We start from the raw sequence: 17,206 nt of genomic DNA, 5'->3' as shown, positions 1-17,206 counted from the left end.
ATATATATATATATATATATATATATGGTTATATATATATATATATATATATATATATATATATGACTAAGTAATAAAGGGCACTGTAGTTTTCTCCTTGACTTCTCTCTTGGATCACACACTCAGCCACCATGTCATTAGAAGAGCCAAGCAGCGCTATGGAGAGACACATGAGGTCTGAAACTGAGGCCTTCTGCCAACAGGCATGCCAGCAACTCATCTCAGAAGTGGATCTTCTAGCTACAAACAGCCATTAGGGCACGTTAGCCTTGGCTAATATTTTAACTGTAACCTCTTAAGAAATGCTGAGCCAGGATGACCCCGGCTAGTTAAACTATTGCCAAATTTCTGACCCACAGAAACTCTGAAATAACAAACGGGATAATTTATAAGGTAACAATAAATGAATACAACTCTGAAAGAGAAGGTATATAAGAATTTTCTCCATCAAAGGACAGAGATTATTGAATTGAACAGGGGAGTAAGTACAAATAGTCCTGAAATTCATCCAGCCAACTTTTGACCAGTAATCTCTCCCCACGAAGAGAGATTTAATACTTTTCAAAATTTCAAAGTCAAGTCTTTAGTATATTCAAGTTCAAGTCTCTAGTATACAGATGCTCCTCAACTTATGATGGGGTTATGTCCCGATAAACCCATTGTAAATTGAAAACACAGTAAGTTGAAAATATATTTAATACACCTAATTTATTGAACACCATAGCTTCATGTAGCCCTTTTTAAATGTGCTCAGAAAACTTACGTTAGCCTACAGTTGGGAAACATCGCCTAACACAAAGCCTATTTTATAATAAAGTGTTGAATAATTTATTGAATCTGTACTGAAAATTGAAAACAGAATGGCTGTCTGAGTACTACTGAGTATACTTTACTAGTATAGTTTCTACTGAGTGTGTATCACTTTTGCACCATCATGAGTCAAAACCCTATTACGCTGAACCTTTGTATATACTCTTTGTATATACTAAGGCAATGCCCACCTATGTATATACTCTTCCGGTTTAACTGCAATGCAGTGCTATGCTTATGAAATCACTTAGAAATTGACATTCTGTTTTAATGGGTTGTATTTCAGTTTCCAAAAAAGAGTACACTTTATAATTTACAAAAGTGTATGGAGTCATAAGCTTCACATATTTTAATGTATGTATGTATCTTTGGCTAGGGTTGTGGGTAAATTTGCAAAGCTATGGATTACCCTAGAATTTATATAAAGGTCTACCTTTAACAAAGCAATTTCAAATAGCTTTCATCTTGGGGCGTCCCCTAACAAAATGGATGCATGGACTTGGGTAGGGCTCACTTAACTATCTAATAATGAAGTTTTTAAATAGAGACACTAGAATATATTCGGCTGTTTGTTCCAAAAGCCCTCCTCTTCGTTTCTCTTCCCACCCACGTCCAAATATAGCATACCAAAAACGGAGCCAAAAACCAGATTGTCTGTAACATATCTGTCCTGTCACAGACAGGGACAGATTAAGAGGACCAGATCAGAAAATGTGTGTATACTGAGTAGCTCAAAGACAAGGGCAAAACTGTAACGCAAAGAAAATACATTCAGAGTTTTCCAAATCCCAATCTCCTCTGCTTTTACAGTTCAGCTACTTAGTTGTCCTCCACGCCCCCCAGCCCCACCCGCGTTTGCGATTTGTTCATAATAAACCCACAGCAAGACCTGGGGCGGGGGGAGAGCTACAACGCATGCGCCGTAGGGAGAGACAACAACTTCTAGGGCGCTGCTTGGGCGGGGCCTGGGCGGTCGTGGGCGGGGCCAGACGCGCGCGAGATTTGAATTTCCTCTCCGAGCAGTCAGTGCCCGCGCAGAGGCTGAGTTTCACGGCGGTATTCTCTCTAGGCCCTGCAGCTAGGGGGCTACAGTGCCGGCCACAGAGATGGTGGAAGGACCAGGCTGTACTCTGAATGGAGAGAAGATTCGAGCGCGGGTGCTCCCGGGCCAGGCGGTGACCGGCGTGCGGGGAAGCGCTCTGCGGAACCTCCAGGGCCGCGCCTTGTTCCTCGCAGCCCCCTCGGCTGTGGTCTCCCCGCAGGTGAGCTACTCCTGTAACCGGCCATGCAGTCAGCAGGCGGAAATGGAATAAAGACCCCATCAGGGCTCCAGGGTTTAAAGTGTCATCTCTTTGCTCTGGCCCAGGTTTCCTGGAGCCCCACCTTTTCCAAAGTTTATTGTCACTTTGCTATTGGGAGAAGTGGGTCGTAGCGCGCCTGCGCGGGAGCGAAGGGCTCGCGCTCCGGGCTGATGCTGCCCGGGCAAGATGCACTGCGGGAATCCAGTGAAGCTGTTTAGTCCGTGTCGCCTTGCTTGACTTCTTTATGATACCCACATGGTTTCCTATGTCTACAGCTGCATTTTCCGCTGTTGATAACATCAAATCTCTGCTACCTCTGATATGGTTTTTTTCTGTCCTATTTTAAAATTATTGCATAAATGTCTAGTTTCTTACTTGCCTAATATTCTGCAATTGATAAATGTATCACAACTAGTATAAAATTCTAAAAATTCAACTAGAGAATTTAGCACTAAGCACTAACTTCTAACTCAACTTCATACTGCCATCTAGTTAAGGGGCAATGGAACCCAGTCCTGGTTCCCTTACGTGAATTTATTTCTTTTTAAAGTAAACTAGCACAGCTTCTTGCCACTCAGACATTCATTGCAGACGATGTGTATTCATGTGGCCAGAACTTGTACTTAAAATATTCGGATTAAGGTATCATGCTTTAAAAGTCCTTTAGATGTGTGGATGATTGTATTTCATGGATACATGCAATACTGCACTGTATTTCAATTTCTTCAGCAAATTCTCCTCATAGCCTTTGGTCCTGGAAGAAAAAGTTGCCTGCTATGAAATTAGCATATGCTTACAACTTGAAAGAAATGAGATTCTAAGTCAAAGAAAATATATTTTCAAACTTGAGGGAAAAGATTAAGTTTTGCATCTCCTTCCAATTGCCCTTTTATTTATTTTGACTTGATATGCCAGTAAGTATTCTGCACATATTTTAAAATGATTATTATAGTGTTTCTAAAATCATTTCAGGTTATCACAGATGGATTTTAGATGTTTTCTTTAAAATATTAATATTTATGAAAATTACTCATTCAACAAAATTTTAAATACTCAGAGTTCCTGGGGAGCAAAAATAAATACTTCCTCTTTTGGAGCCTATATTTTAGTTGGGAAGATACAAAGACATGAAGACATTCATTAAATAATCAGCTAAAGAAATATAAATTGATAAGGAGGTACATGCATGGTTCTTCTTCTTCTTTTTTTTTTTTTTTTTTTTGAGGCAGAATCATACTGTCACCCAGTGCAATGGCGCAATCTCGGCTCACTGCAACCTCCGCCTCCTGGGTTCAAGCAGTTCTTCTGCCTCAGCCTTCTGAGTAGCTGGAATTACAGGTGCCTGCCACCACAGCTGGCTAATTTTTTGAACTTTTAGTAGAAACAAGGTTTCACTATGTTAGCCAGGCTGGTCTCGAACTCCTAACCTCATGACTGCCCGCCTTGGCCTCCCAAAGTGCTGGGATTATAGTTGTGAGCCACCATGTCCGGCAGAGATACATGTTTCTTAAAAGACTTGTAGGAAGATCAGGGAAGCCTTCCCCAGGGATGTAGCAAAGCGGAGGTGTGAAGGGTGAGTAGAAGCTCTGCAGCACAGGGACTAGAAAAAAGACTGAAAGAAAGCCAGAGCAGACACTGCCCTCTCAGTTAGGAGATGACTGCAGAAATCCAGGTGACGAATTTGGAGTCAAGTGCTGCTTGACTTGATGAAGACAAGAGAAGACAGTCACTATTTTAGAAGTAAAGATGGTAGGGCTAAGCAGTGGATATGACATGAATATCCTTACGGATATCATAATTTACTTCATTCAACAACAATATATTTTGTGTTCGGTTTTATACTAGCTCCTGGGGATACAAAGATCAGTAAGATATGCTTTCTGCTGCGAGAGTCCAACCTAATGTTTTAAATAGATATCACCTCGTTGGTATTTAGGAAAAATAGCTTAAACATTTCCTTTAAAGTTTTGTTGTGATTATCTCTGATGGTAAGGCATGAGATGCTTTTATATTTCATTCAGTCATGAAAAAGAATAACCCTATGATAAAGGATCATAACCTGATTGGACAGATGAGGCACATGAGTCTCAGAGTGAGTTTAAATCAGTTGCCCAAGATCACATGACTAGTAAGGGGCTAAACCAGGGTTAACCATGCCGTAGCTCCACTCAGCAGTAAAATGTTCAGTAGGATCTTTATTGCTTTTTCAGCAAACAGTGGTAGGAACACCATCATGCTCAGTTTGTGGCAGTGGTTATTTATTAAATAGAAAAGTACAACCTTGGGTTTTTGGCTCTGTCTACCACCATTTTTAGTTCTGTTTGGTTCAGTCAATTCTCTTGTATCTGTTCTGATCATTCTCTTCTAATAACTTTTATGGCTACGTTTGGATTGCACAAAAGAGTGCAGCCTGATAATATACAAATGCTTCGTTAATGGTTAGGCAATTATTAACATCACTTGGCAGCAATACTCAATAAGTTACACCCCACACATAAAAAGCTCACATTTGAAGATTTTTTTTGATACCTTGATAGAAAGAGGTATTAAGAATTAGAATAGGTATTTAAGATTAGGATCAGGAATCTGGTTCTGTGGACACTGTATTTCAAAATCAATATGGAAGGAATATGCTCTTTGGGGCTGTTGATAAACTTCTAAATAATTTACCATGGCTTCATTTTCTGGGCCTTTGATCTAAAGAAAAAACATAATTATAACCTTTTGTAAACATGAAGAGTCTTTTGCATTTTAGAGGGATCCATAGTAAATTTCATTAAAACATGGTAGGTTGTCACAAACCTCTGGCAAGATCATTACCGTAACAGATGAGCCTATGTCTCCTAGGCATTTATGCCAAAGAATTAAAGCTCTTTAAATGTTTCTGCTACTGGCTTGAAATGATTAGTTTTCACAAGGCAGCATTTAAAAATAATTTAATAACTGCATACTGCATTCTTTACAGTGCAGTAAACATGGAAAAAGTTACCAATGAGAGCTAAAGAAATATTTAATGGGCATTCAAAATAAAATATTTAAACCTCAGATAATCGTACCAAAAAAGAAACCAAAAAACACTACTTCGCTAGCTATTGCCGTAATGGACTGTTACTCTGTCATATAGCATTCCTCTTTGTTCCAGCATAAAGTTTATAGAGAACACACTTGAATGCATGTCTCCCTGTGACAACTGATCCTCATTTTGAGAAAACCTAGCCATAGAAGATCCCAGCATCTGCTAGTCATGTATGTACTATGTTATTTCTCTGAGTTATGATCCATTGTCTTGTCAGCATAAAATTGTGCAACAGTATAAGCAAATTGCATAAAACTCTGCTGGAGATTGTGGAGCCTTATGGTAAGAAACAATGTTGGAATATAAATGAACATATCTGTTTAATGAGCTTTGAAGAGTCATTCCTTTGATTTTAATTGTTGGGTGGATACAATATTTTAGTGAAATCATATTTAATCTGCACGTGTCTTCAATCTCACAAAACAGGGTGTGAAACAGTTTATTTATCAGCATGCACTTTATTTGAAACATAGTCTGGTTATTTCTATCACTCTTTAAAATTTGATACATGTATTTAATATGCTGGCTACTTATCTTTATATAAGTGACTTCACAGTGTCAGGAACCTAACCGAGAAGGCATTTAATAAAAGTTGAATGGATGGAGAAGAGCAAGATTTTGAATAGTGTAAAACGATTAAAGATTGAGAAATAAATTCCATGTGGAATCTTTCATCATAAGTATGTGCATATTTTGTTGTGCATGTTATCTGGAAATTCCTATTATCAGAATGTAAACCATGTAGTAAATTTTCCTTCTTCAAAGTGTGGAAAAAAAATCATAGCTAATTTTATTGTCATTATTTAAAGAAGTGAGCCAATCTACAGAGATTCATTTTCCGGCAAAATGGGGCTCATTTCAAGTATCTGAAGGGGATTTCTAAATTATTTAGAGAACATGCATTACATACTTACCTTATTAAATGGATACTGATAATGATTTCTCCTTAATGACTCAGGATCATCATTATCAGTATCCAGAGCGCTATTGAATCATGAAACAAGGGATAACAGATAACATTCTTCCAAAGGAGAAAAAAGGTGAGGTGATTTCCGATGGCCATTGTAGCTTTTTATCCAGATGAACATATTCGGTATGCTGTAGAGAAAAGAACATCTGATCATCTTGATTTTGAATTCCCATTTCTTTGTTACTTCCTTGTCTGGAAATGCTTATTGTCACAGCTTATTTGGTCAGGATTAAATGAAGCAGCATATGACATTCTTAGCTTAGTGCCTAGCAAAGTAAACATCCTGGGAATTGTTCCTTTTTCTTCTGGATCAGAGCTTTCTCACCACGTGTCTTCAATCTCACAAAACAGGGTGTGAAACAGTTTATTTATTTGACCCATTTATTTGAGGAACACCCTATCGGTATGATGGATTTGTAATCATTTGGTGCCTTCAGATAAGGTACAAAGTCTTTAGTCTCTGAGTAAGTACTTAAAGGTCCTGCACCTACAAAATTATAGAATATGTTTTGATGAATGGACATAAGGACCTCTATTTTGGTGTTTAAAAATCATTTTAAAATTTTGTTCTTTGATGACTTAGACTGGTAGACTTAATCTCTGATTGAAAAGTGTTGTATTGGGGGGAAAGCATGTGAGGAAAAGAAGAGAGAACAGGAAAGTAAATATGGTATTTTCTTTTGGTAAGGAAAAAACTGCACTAGAGTTGAAACATTTATCCATGTAAAAAACTTACTCCACTCTGAAAAGTTTCTCTTCCTTGTCCACCCATGGATAGGCCAGATAAATGGTAATCAGCACAATAAATCATGTGCTATCTCTGAAAATATATGTTGTTTTGAAGATTATTAAGCCACTTGAAAATGGGAAGGTGAACTCTTCTCAATCATACTTAAAATTGTGGCAAAGGATATTTTTGTCTTTATTTCAGAAAAAATAAATAAAAAGGATGAAATGTTCAAATAATAGGGTAATGGATTATAAGGGTCAACATAAGAAAGTCAAGTGTATATTGGACAATTGTGTATAGTTACAGCAAAGATAACAGGCTTATGGAAATTAATTTTTGAATTTGGGCAGCAAAAGCTTGCAGAGAAAAGTGATAACCCTAGCATCTATAGTAAGACAAGTGAATGTCTTGTAAATCTTAGGTTTATTGCAAAAGCTTTGACCAATTTATACATAATAGGTCTCAAAACAAGTAGAACAAACCATTACCAGTGTACCAGAATTTTGCCTTAAGATGGATTTTTAAAAGAACAGTGAAAGATATATGCAGGTGCTTGTAATGGCCAATCATAAGTTGAAAATTTTATTTTATCCCAAGTATATTATCCAGAGCTGATTATTTTAGAAATGTTAGGAGTACCAGGAATCCGCTGACTTGGGTAAACCACCTGCATGATAAACAACTGAATAAAAAAACTTTATGTGTCATTTCAAAACTAAAATTAAGCACAGTACTGCCCCCTTATCCACAGAAGATACATTCCAAGACATCCAGTGAATGCCAGAAACCATGGATGGTATCGGACCCTATATATGCTGTCTTTTTTCCTATATATACATACCAATGATAGTTTAATTTATAAATTAGGTACAGTAGGAGATTAATAGCAGTAACTAACAATCAAATAGAACAATTGTAACATTATACTGTAAGAAAAGTTAAATGAATGTGGGATCTCTCTCTGTCTTAGAGTATCTTATGGTACTGTATGTACCATGAGTAACTGAAACTACAGAAAGTGAAGCCTTGGATAAGGGAGAACTACTGTATTAGATTAGATCTTTTTAGAGCAACAATTTGAATGCTAAGTAAACATGACAAATAAAAACCAGGCATTCTAGGATTGCTTGCTAAACACAGAGGAACTCCTCCCTAAACCTTCCCATATGGTTCAGTTTATTTTATGGGAAATTCTGGCAAATAGGGTATTTAACTTCCATTATAGCTTTTAGTAGTCATGAGAATTTGGTCCTCCTATGTTTAAATCTCACTCCATTGCAGGTAATTAGAAAATAAGATATTAGGATGTTAATGAATTTTAAAAGGAGATTAGGTAGACGGTAGAGTAGAGGATTTTGCCAGGATACCATGGGAAAAGTGAAGCAGGATGGGGATGTTGGGAGGGGAAGCAGGGAGTGTACTCTTTAAAGCCACACTTGGTGTTAGGAGCTAAAGGAAGAGGCATCTATTTAATCTCACAAATGTTCACTGAACCCCAGGCATTGTGTAAAGCCGTCAAGGATATTAGCTAAACTTGTTACTGTCCCTGGAGAGCTTATAGACAGATAGGGAAGAAATGCAAGTCACAGATAAATAATAATTCAGTGTAGAAGGCACTTCAACAGCGATTTAGAAAATGCTACGTAAAATTTGGCAGGTAGAAGCCCTCAAGATCATCCTACTGCCCAGGTGGGGAAACTCTAGCTCCAGAGAGAATTACATATATATATGTGAGCAAGGAAGAGGTTTTACTAACAGTTCATTTTAATACCAAATATCATCGGGTATTAAAAAGGAATTCTTAAACATATTCAAGCCGAGATCATATAGCATCTGTAGCTGGAAGAGTTTCTGCTACACTGAAGTCATTTGATATTTTCAGGTTAATCTTTTTCTGTAAGTTAATATCTACCTGTGATCATTCCTTCATTTGCTTTTCTATCAACATGTGTTACAATATTACCATTCATGCGGCAATAAACATCTGTTTTCAACATTTGTAATTTCAGAGTTTCAATTTTTTTTAAAAGATTATATTGAGTGTTGGTTTTAATTGCAGAGAATAGGGCAAAACATCAGTAGAGCAAATAAGACATGTATTACACCTTTAAGACTTTAGTTGGAGGTTCTCTTTGAGGCTCTGTCAGCAAAGACAACATACTTCAATTTCCATTGACAGCCGTGTGAAGATATATAATGAATGGCCTCATGCATTTTGAGTATATTGGGGCCTTCGGATTTTTGACTCCTTTTCCTTTCACAACAGAATTTATTCGCAAGGGAACATACTACCTTTTTTCTTGTTAATAAGTGGCCCAGTAACCATAAGGTTTGAAGCACTATCCACCAAAACTTTGTTTTGATAAATGTCCGCGTCATTTTCCATGGTTAGAACTTTCTTTTCTTTTTTGAGACGGAGTCTCACTCTGTCGCCCAGGCTGCAGGGCTGCCGGCAGATCGGCTCACTGCAGCCTTCACCTCCCGGGTTCAAGCGATTCTCCTGCTTCAGCCTCCCAAGTAGCTAGGATTACAGGCATGCTCAGGTGCAGTGAGGAACAGTGATGTGACAGCTGACAAGAATTTTATAGTTGGCCAATTAGCTAGATATTGAGTTTCAGTTTTAATTTTTTTCTTTAAATGTATTATTATTTTTAATTACAATAGGCTTTGGGGGAAAAGGTGGTATTTGGTTACATGGATAAGTGCTTTAGTGGTGAATTCTGAGATTTTGGTGCAACCATCACCTGGGCAATGTACACTAAACCCCATGTGTAGTCTTTTATCCCTCATGCTTTATGCCTCTCTGTCCCTCACACCAAGTCCCAATGTCTAATGTATCATTCTTATGCTTTTGCATCAGATTTAACTTATAAAACTTAAAGATGTAGCTGCGCATGGTGCCACGCACCTGTAATCCCAGCTACTCGGGGGGCTGAGGTAGGAGAATTGCTTGAACCCGGGAAGAGGAGTTTGCAGTGAGCAAAGATCACAACACTGCACTCTAGCTTCGTGCCTGGTGACAGAGCGAGACTCTGTCTCAAAAAACAAAACAAAAACTTAAAGAGGTAAAGGCAATTAAAGCACAGGAATGCAGTAGTAGCAAATTCTTTCCTACCCACGAAGCAGGGAAAGCTAGTATATATGTGAGAGAGAGAGAGAGTGTGAGTGTGTGTGTGTCTGTATCTAAAATGGGGTAATATTCATCACCTGGCCTCTGCTGAGAGCGCTAAGAAAAGCTAGAAGATTTCACACGGCATGTATAAACCAGTTGCAAGTAAGGAATATTGGGAAAAGAAAAAAGAGTGTTGACATTGGAGTGGTGGAGAAACAAGGCTCTTAGCATTGGCTTACAAGTGAGGGTTTAAAATGATAGTAAGAAGTTAAATCTGAGATCCTGAAAATGTACAGCTTAATCTATATTGAGACAAAGATCTATATCTGCTTTGTATGTCATCATTTTAAAAGTGTCCTGGCTAGTTTATAAGAACTTTTTACAGACTGATTGGTTGTCATGGAAACCTACCTTAAAACCTATTGTAATCCATACTGGGCCTGAAGTGTGTTTAAGTGGCTTAAAGTCCCTCATTAGGCAGAAAAGCATCAAGACTCTTGGTGCTTCTCAGTTCAGGGCCCTAGAAGACTGACTTAGGTAAAAACAAGGCAAATGTGTTTTTTCCTTACTGAGTACTCAAGCCTGCCTTCCCAGTCCTTGACAGTTATTGATGGTCCTAGAGTGCCTCCCAGACAGGGAAATCAAAAACTGAGCTCTGAGGATATGGTGGCATATGCCTACAGTCTTCCACTGGTTCTTTTTTGTGATTTGTGCAGAACTGGAAGTGACTGCTGTCATTTTTGATTACTCTTGTGTATTTAATTTATCTGCCATTCTAAGCCAGTGTTTGATTCTCCAGTTCTTACATAAAGGAGGGATAGATGAAGCCAGTTGCCTGAACTTTAGGCAGTTGGAAAGTTCTGGCATTGACTAGCTATTTCAACTTTGAATGGGGTTAGTAGAAGAATAGTAAGAATAGTGTCTGGTCTCGGTCTTTTTTTTTCTTTACCTCTGTTATCTCTTTGAGCTGCATACTGTGGTTGTACCTTAACAAAAACCAATTTTGTGAAATAAAGAATAGAGAGGACATGCCATCTTAAGCATTTAGAATGACAAATGTCTAAAACCAAAGGTTGGAGAATCACTGAACAATATCATTTCACCTTAAAGTGAAGAAAAGTTGTGACTTGCTTTTAGACTCTGTATCTAAAGCTGTTTTATAATTATATCTGGACATTTCCCCATTCCCACTGCCCACCAAGTTTTCATTCGGAATCTTCAAGAGTCATTAGGCCCATTTGAGAAAAAGAAAAAAGAAGTTAGAGGTAAATAAGGATATTACCTTAAGTTGAGTTAATGCATAGATATAATTCTATGTATCCTATTTGATGTTGCATAATAGTTATGCATGTCTAAATTTTAAATTTTTAATTACATTTTGAGTTTAAATTAAATAATGTTTATAAAACACTATTTAATTGAAAATAGTCTAAAATAAAAATAATGACATAAGAAACACAAGCATACATAATGCCTAGTTTAAGAAAAAGAGCATTGCTGAGGGAAATGATCCAAGATGGCCAATCGCTAACATTCCGGGATTGCAGCTCTCAGTGAAGGCGCAGAGAACTAGAGGACGCCACACTTTCAGACAAATTCTGGTCACTCACGGAGCAGAAGATCCCCAGTGGAGGAAACACACGGGTCACCAGCGCGACTCTCCTCGGGGCCAGCACAGCAGTTCCGCTGGCACCGTTGCGCGGCAGCTCTCGGAGCAGAGTAAACAGGTTTGGAGGACCCGCAGGGGCCCCCAGCACAACACCAGAGCCCGGCGCAGCAGCTGTGACGGCACCTCGGTGGGGCAGTGCTCAGCGCAGAGTAAACGGGACCGGTTCCCCTTCTGACCGAGGTAGGAGCCCTGGGAAGGCAGAGTCGCCTACTACGGATACAAGAAGGAAGCAAGACAGGAGAATCCTGGGAAGAAAAGCACCATCAGTTTTAACGCAGCTGCTCTGGCCCTGGGAACTAACAACCTGGACATCCACTCAAGAGACCTAATCTGAAAGTTGGTAAATTCAAAGACGACAGGAGGATAAATTTACAATGATGGGAAGAAACCAGCGTAAAAAAGCTGAGAATACTCAAAGTCAGAACGCCTCTCCCTCTAAAGATGATCACGGTTCCACATCAACAATGGAACAAGGCTTGATGGAGAACGAGCGCATCCCAATGACAGAATCACTCTTCAAGGAATGGATAATAACAAACTTCAGTGAGTTAAAAAAACATGTTGTAGCCCAATGTAAAGAAACTAGGAACTTTGAAAAAAGGTTTGATGAAATCCTATTGAAAACAGACAACTTAAAGAGGAGTATGAGTGAATTAATGGAACTGAAGAATACAATACAGGAACTCCGAGAAGTATGCACAGGTTTAAACACTCGAATTGTTCAAGCAGAAGAAGAGATATCAGAGGTCAAAGTCCAACTTAATGAAATAAAACGTGAAGAAAAGATTAGAGAAAAAAGGATAAAAAGGAATGAGCAAAGTCTCCAAGAAATGTGGGACTATGTGAAAAGACCAAATTTACGTTTGATAGGTGTACCTGAATGCGACGGAGAGAATGAATCCAAGCTGGAAAATACCCTTCAGGATATTATTCAGGAAAATTTTCCTAAACTAGCAAAGCAGGTCAATATTCAACCCCAGGTAATACAGAGAACACCACAAAGATATTCCTCAAGAAGAGCAACCCAAGGCACATAATCGTTAGATTCACCAGGGTTGAAACGAAGGAGAAAATACCAAGGGCAGCCAGAGAGAAAGGTCAGGTTACCCACAAAGGCAAGCCTATCAGACTTACAGCAGATCTCTCAGCAGAAACTCTACAAGCCAGAAGAGAGTGGGGGCCAATATTCAACATCCTCAAAGAACAGAACCTTCAGCCCAGAATTTCATATCCAGCCAAACTAAACTTCACAACTGAAGGAAAAATAAAATCTTTTATGAACAAGCAAGAATTCAGAGATTTTATTACCACCAGGCCTGCTTTACAAGAGCTTCTTAAAGAAGCATTATACACAGAAAGAAACAACCAGTATTAGCCTTTCTAAAAATATACCAAAAAGTAAAGAGCACCCACATAAAGAAGAATTTACATCAACGAATGGATAAAACAGTCAGTTAACATCAAATGGCAGTAACCCTAAATTTAAATCAACTAAATCCCCCAATCAAAAGACACAGCCAAAACCCAACGGCATGTTACATCCAGACCTGTTTCACATGCAAGGATACACAAAGACTCAAAACAAAGGAATGGAGAAAGATTTACCAACCAAATGGAGAGCAAAAATAAAAAATAAATAAATAAAAAGCAGGAGTTGCAATTCTCGTAGCGGATAAAATAGATTTTAAAGCAACAAAGATATAGTGGTAAAAGGATCAATGCAACAACAAGAGCTAATGATCCTAACACCCAGATACATAAAGACTTAGACTCAATGAGACAGAAAATTAATAAGAATATCAAGGACTCGAACTCAGATCCGGAACAAGTAAACTTAATTAATATTTATAGAGCTCCCCACTTCAAATACACAAAATATACATTCTCATCAATACCACATCACACCTACTCATAAATTTAAATGAAACATTGATTGGCCATTATTAATACCCAATTTTTTTCAGAATAAAGTAATATTTCTGTTTACTCTCCCTCTTTCTCTTCCTCTTTCTTCCTCTCCTTTACTTATTTTTTTTTCTTTCCTTCTCTTAAAAAAAGAAATCAACTTGTAAACCTCTAGATCCAGGTCGGCAATGTCTCTCTCATTGCTTGATTTCCTTCCTTCCCTTCCCTCCCTCCCTCCCTTCCTCCCTCCCTCCCTCCCCCCTTCTTCCCTTCCTTCCTTCCTTCATCCCTTCCTTCCTCCCTACCGTCCTCCTTCCCTCCCTTCCTGCCTTCCTAAAAAAAAAAGAGCATTGCTAAAATCTCAACCAAAGTCCCTTTTTTTCCTTCTCCCACAGAAGAACCTATATTTTATATTTTTGTTTTATGTTGATTTGTGTTTATAATTTCCTTGAATATCTTATAGTATTCTGCATATATGCTGTAATCCTAACAATGGTTTGCATGACTGATGGGGGGAAAGGGAATATGAGTTTATTTTTTCTTTATTCTTAACATTGTGGTTGGAACAGGACAGGTCTCAAATTAGATTCTCCCACTCAGTTTTTATCTCTGATCTCCCGCATCACAAGACGTGAGAATTGAAGCTCTGATTCCTTAGTTTCAATCAATGCTCTTAGGGCAGATGCTGGCTTCAGGACTCTCCTTACTACCTCTCCGGGTTCTCTCCCATTGTTAGTTTTTGGCCTTTTATTCTTTCATACTTGCTTAACAGTTCATCGGTATGGTTAAAAATATTTTGTTTTCATATTTTATCATCTATGATTTGTAGCTGTTTTTATCTGACCACTCTTTCAGGGAATTTGTCTATACTTCTGGAAATGGAAGAACCTATATTCCAGTTTTTAGTTTTAAAACATTCATGTTATATTCCTATACTTCCTTTTCATATGCACAGAGCTGTATGGTCCTGGAAGAAACTTTATTTTGATTGTGTGTCAATTATTATTTTTTTTTTACTTAATTTTTCTGGCCTCTCTCTCTTTAAATGACTGCATAGTAATTTAACAAAAATGTATGTAAACAGCTGATTACATTACTTGTTGGAGATTATTCTTCTCATTGAAATACACCTGGGCATGAAGTAATATAAACACATTTAAGAATTAAATTATAATTTTGTTTAAAGTTTATGTGTTTGTGTTTATATGTGTCTATGTATTTCCTTCTAGGCTGCTGTACTGAATAATAAAGATTCCAGCCAGAATGCCTTGAGCCTGTTTAATGGATATGTTTACGATGGCGTGGAAACTTTGGGGAAGGAGCTCTTTATGTACTTTGGACCAAAAGCTTTACGGTAAGATAAGCCTGTACAATACATCTTATCTCTCTATATTTAAAGATGCATAGAAGGCTAGATGGAGTTTGCCGGGTGTCACATTTAATCATATAGGAAGTACTGTATTTTTAAGAGACCTCCAGTATGAGAGGTTGTGATTCTATCATGGAAATCGATAAGCAGAAGAAGAATAAATTCTCGTGTCATCAATTGTTGGAAGACAATCATTTTATAGGGCTTCCCAAGATGTATTAGAGCAACACAGCTCTGTTTTGCTATTCCCCAAACTCCCTATACCACAAGTCTCTTCTTGATTTTACCAAATGTTTATTGTATTTCAGTGACACAGTTACTTTATATATATATATATAATTTTTTATTTTTATTTTTGGAGACAGAGTCTAGCTCTGTCGCCCAGGCTGGAGTGCAGTAGCATAATCTCGGCTCACTGCAACCTTTGCCTCCTGGGTTTAAGTGATTCTCCCACCTCAGCCTCCTGAGTAGCTGGGATTATAGGCATCAATCACCACGCCCAGCTAAGTTTTTGTATTTTAGTAGAGACGAGGTTTCATTGTGTTGCCCAGGCTAGTCTTGAACTCCTGACCTTGTGATCTACCCACTTTGGCCTCCCAGAGCAGTTACTTTATATTTGTGACAGACTGTAGCTTGGTTTAAAGATATTGCATGATTTTTAAATACTTTTCTGGCTTTCTTCTTTCTCTGAAGCCTTGAATGGAATTTGGAAATTTACTTAGAGAATTTAAAAACTTTCCAGAGAAATAGCAGGTTCTCCACTGTTTTACAGTTCCCATGGAAATTCATGGCTAATATTCTGGCAAAGAAGGACTAGCAACCTACTTCCTTGGTTGACTTAGTTATTAAAAAGTTAAAATATATGTTAATTGTGATGCATGATCACATATATAATTTTTGCAGGAAAATTAAAGGTGTCTATGAGTTAATATGTCTACCGAATCTCAGCCTCTCTTTTCTGAGTTTAGCCTAAACTTTTGCCAACTGTAAAGATTGGTACTGCTTCTTCAGATTGTTTTTAGTGCTTTATAGACCACAGTTATCACCTTCTTAAAAAGAAAAGACCTGGGCGGGCATGGTGGCTCGCATTTGTAATTCCAGCACTTTGAGAGGCCAAGGCTGGCAGATCATTAGGTCAGGAGTTTGAGACCAGCCTGGCCAACACAGTGAAAACCTGTCTCTACTAAAAATACAAAAATTAGCTGGGTGTGGTGGTGTGTGCCTATAATCCCAGCTACTTGGGGTGCTGAGGTAGGAGAATCGCTTGAACCCAGGAGGCAGAGGTTGCAGTGAGCTGAGATCATGCCACTGCACTCCAGCCTGAGCAGCACAGCTAGATTCTGTATCAAAAGAAAGAGAAAAGACCTGTTCCTGGACCTTGTGCTAACCAAAGGTGAATAATTGCCACAAAGAGATGACACTGTATGATTGTTATTTATTGCATCTCATCTACCACATATTTAGAGTAATCCAGGGTTTGTGTAATTGCTTTTCCTGTGAGGTGTTCTCTTTTCATTGTCAGCAGCTGCTGTCCTTGGACAACATTGTCACTTCATGGTTTTTCTTAGTCTGGAATTGATACCATCAGCATATGCCTAGTGGTTCATGCAGTAATGATATATTGCAGGTTACATTACTGCTTTGGTAGATTGATGTGATTGAAAACTTGTAGCTCTGGATGGAGTAGTACACAATGGGATCTGTGCATGATAGTTGAAAACATTGACTCTCTGGTGTTAGGTACAGATTTATTTCTGTAAGATGAGAGGGGGCTGTTTTATCAAGTGCTCTCCACCAGACTGATAAGGGGGAAGTCGTTTCTCAGTACAGGGCTATCAGTAAGTGTTCCATGAAGTTCTAAACAAACAAGGACAATCACTTTTTCAAACTCACTGCACTGGTGCCATCCCCGAAGAGTACCTCTGTCGGTATATACGGGTGGGAAAAATACAGTGACTTGCTTCCTTTCAATTTCCTGCAGCCATAACAACTATTGGACATAATAATTCAAGGTCACTGGCAGATCTGCTATTGGAATCCAAACCTGAAATCAGTTGCTCCCCTTTTAGAATGTAACATAAGTTCAGAAAATGTACTTCCAACGTGTGCTTCTTAGGGAAAACGGATGACTCTGTCAAAGAAATGTGATCTTTTTTGTGAGGCTGCAGGATGCAGGTCAAACATGAAGACATTTCCATTGCAAATTGAATGTCTTTGTCCTCCCAGTAGACATTTCTATTGCAAATAGAATGTATATGCCCTCT

At 38.3% G+C, this 17,206-nt stretch overlaps 1 protein-coding gene across 2 annotated transcripts in view; it reads left to right on the top strand.

The window, feature by feature from the left end:
- The first annotated feature begins 1,835 nt into the window (after window positions 1-1,835).
- The window catches only part of NEIL3 (nei like DNA glycosylase 3), a 56,439-nt gene continuing 41,068 nt past the window's right edge, over window positions 1,836-17,206 (top strand). For both annotated transcript variants that reach the window (XM_078367802.1, XM_002745196.6), the window contains exons 1-2: window positions 1,836-2,072; window positions 14,803-14,927. In XM_078367802.1, coding sequence (XP_078223928.1) covers window positions 1,917-2,072; window positions 14,803-14,927 — 281 coding nt within the window. In that variant the 5' untranslated portion in view covers window positions 1,836-1,916. The remainder of the gene's footprint in view (window positions 2,073-14,802; window positions 14,928-17,206) is intronic.

This window comes from Callithrix jacchus, chromosome 3 (assembly GCF_049354715.1).
Source record: "Callithrix jacchus isolate 240 chromosome 3, calJac240_pri, whole genome shotgun sequence".
NCBI classification, from domain to species: domain Eukaryota; kingdom Metazoa; phylum Chordata; class Mammalia; order Primates; family Cebidae; genus Callithrix; species Callithrix jacchus.
The sequence above is the reverse complement of the archived record's forward strand: the minus strand, read 5'-3'. Positions and strand labels throughout refer to the sequence as shown.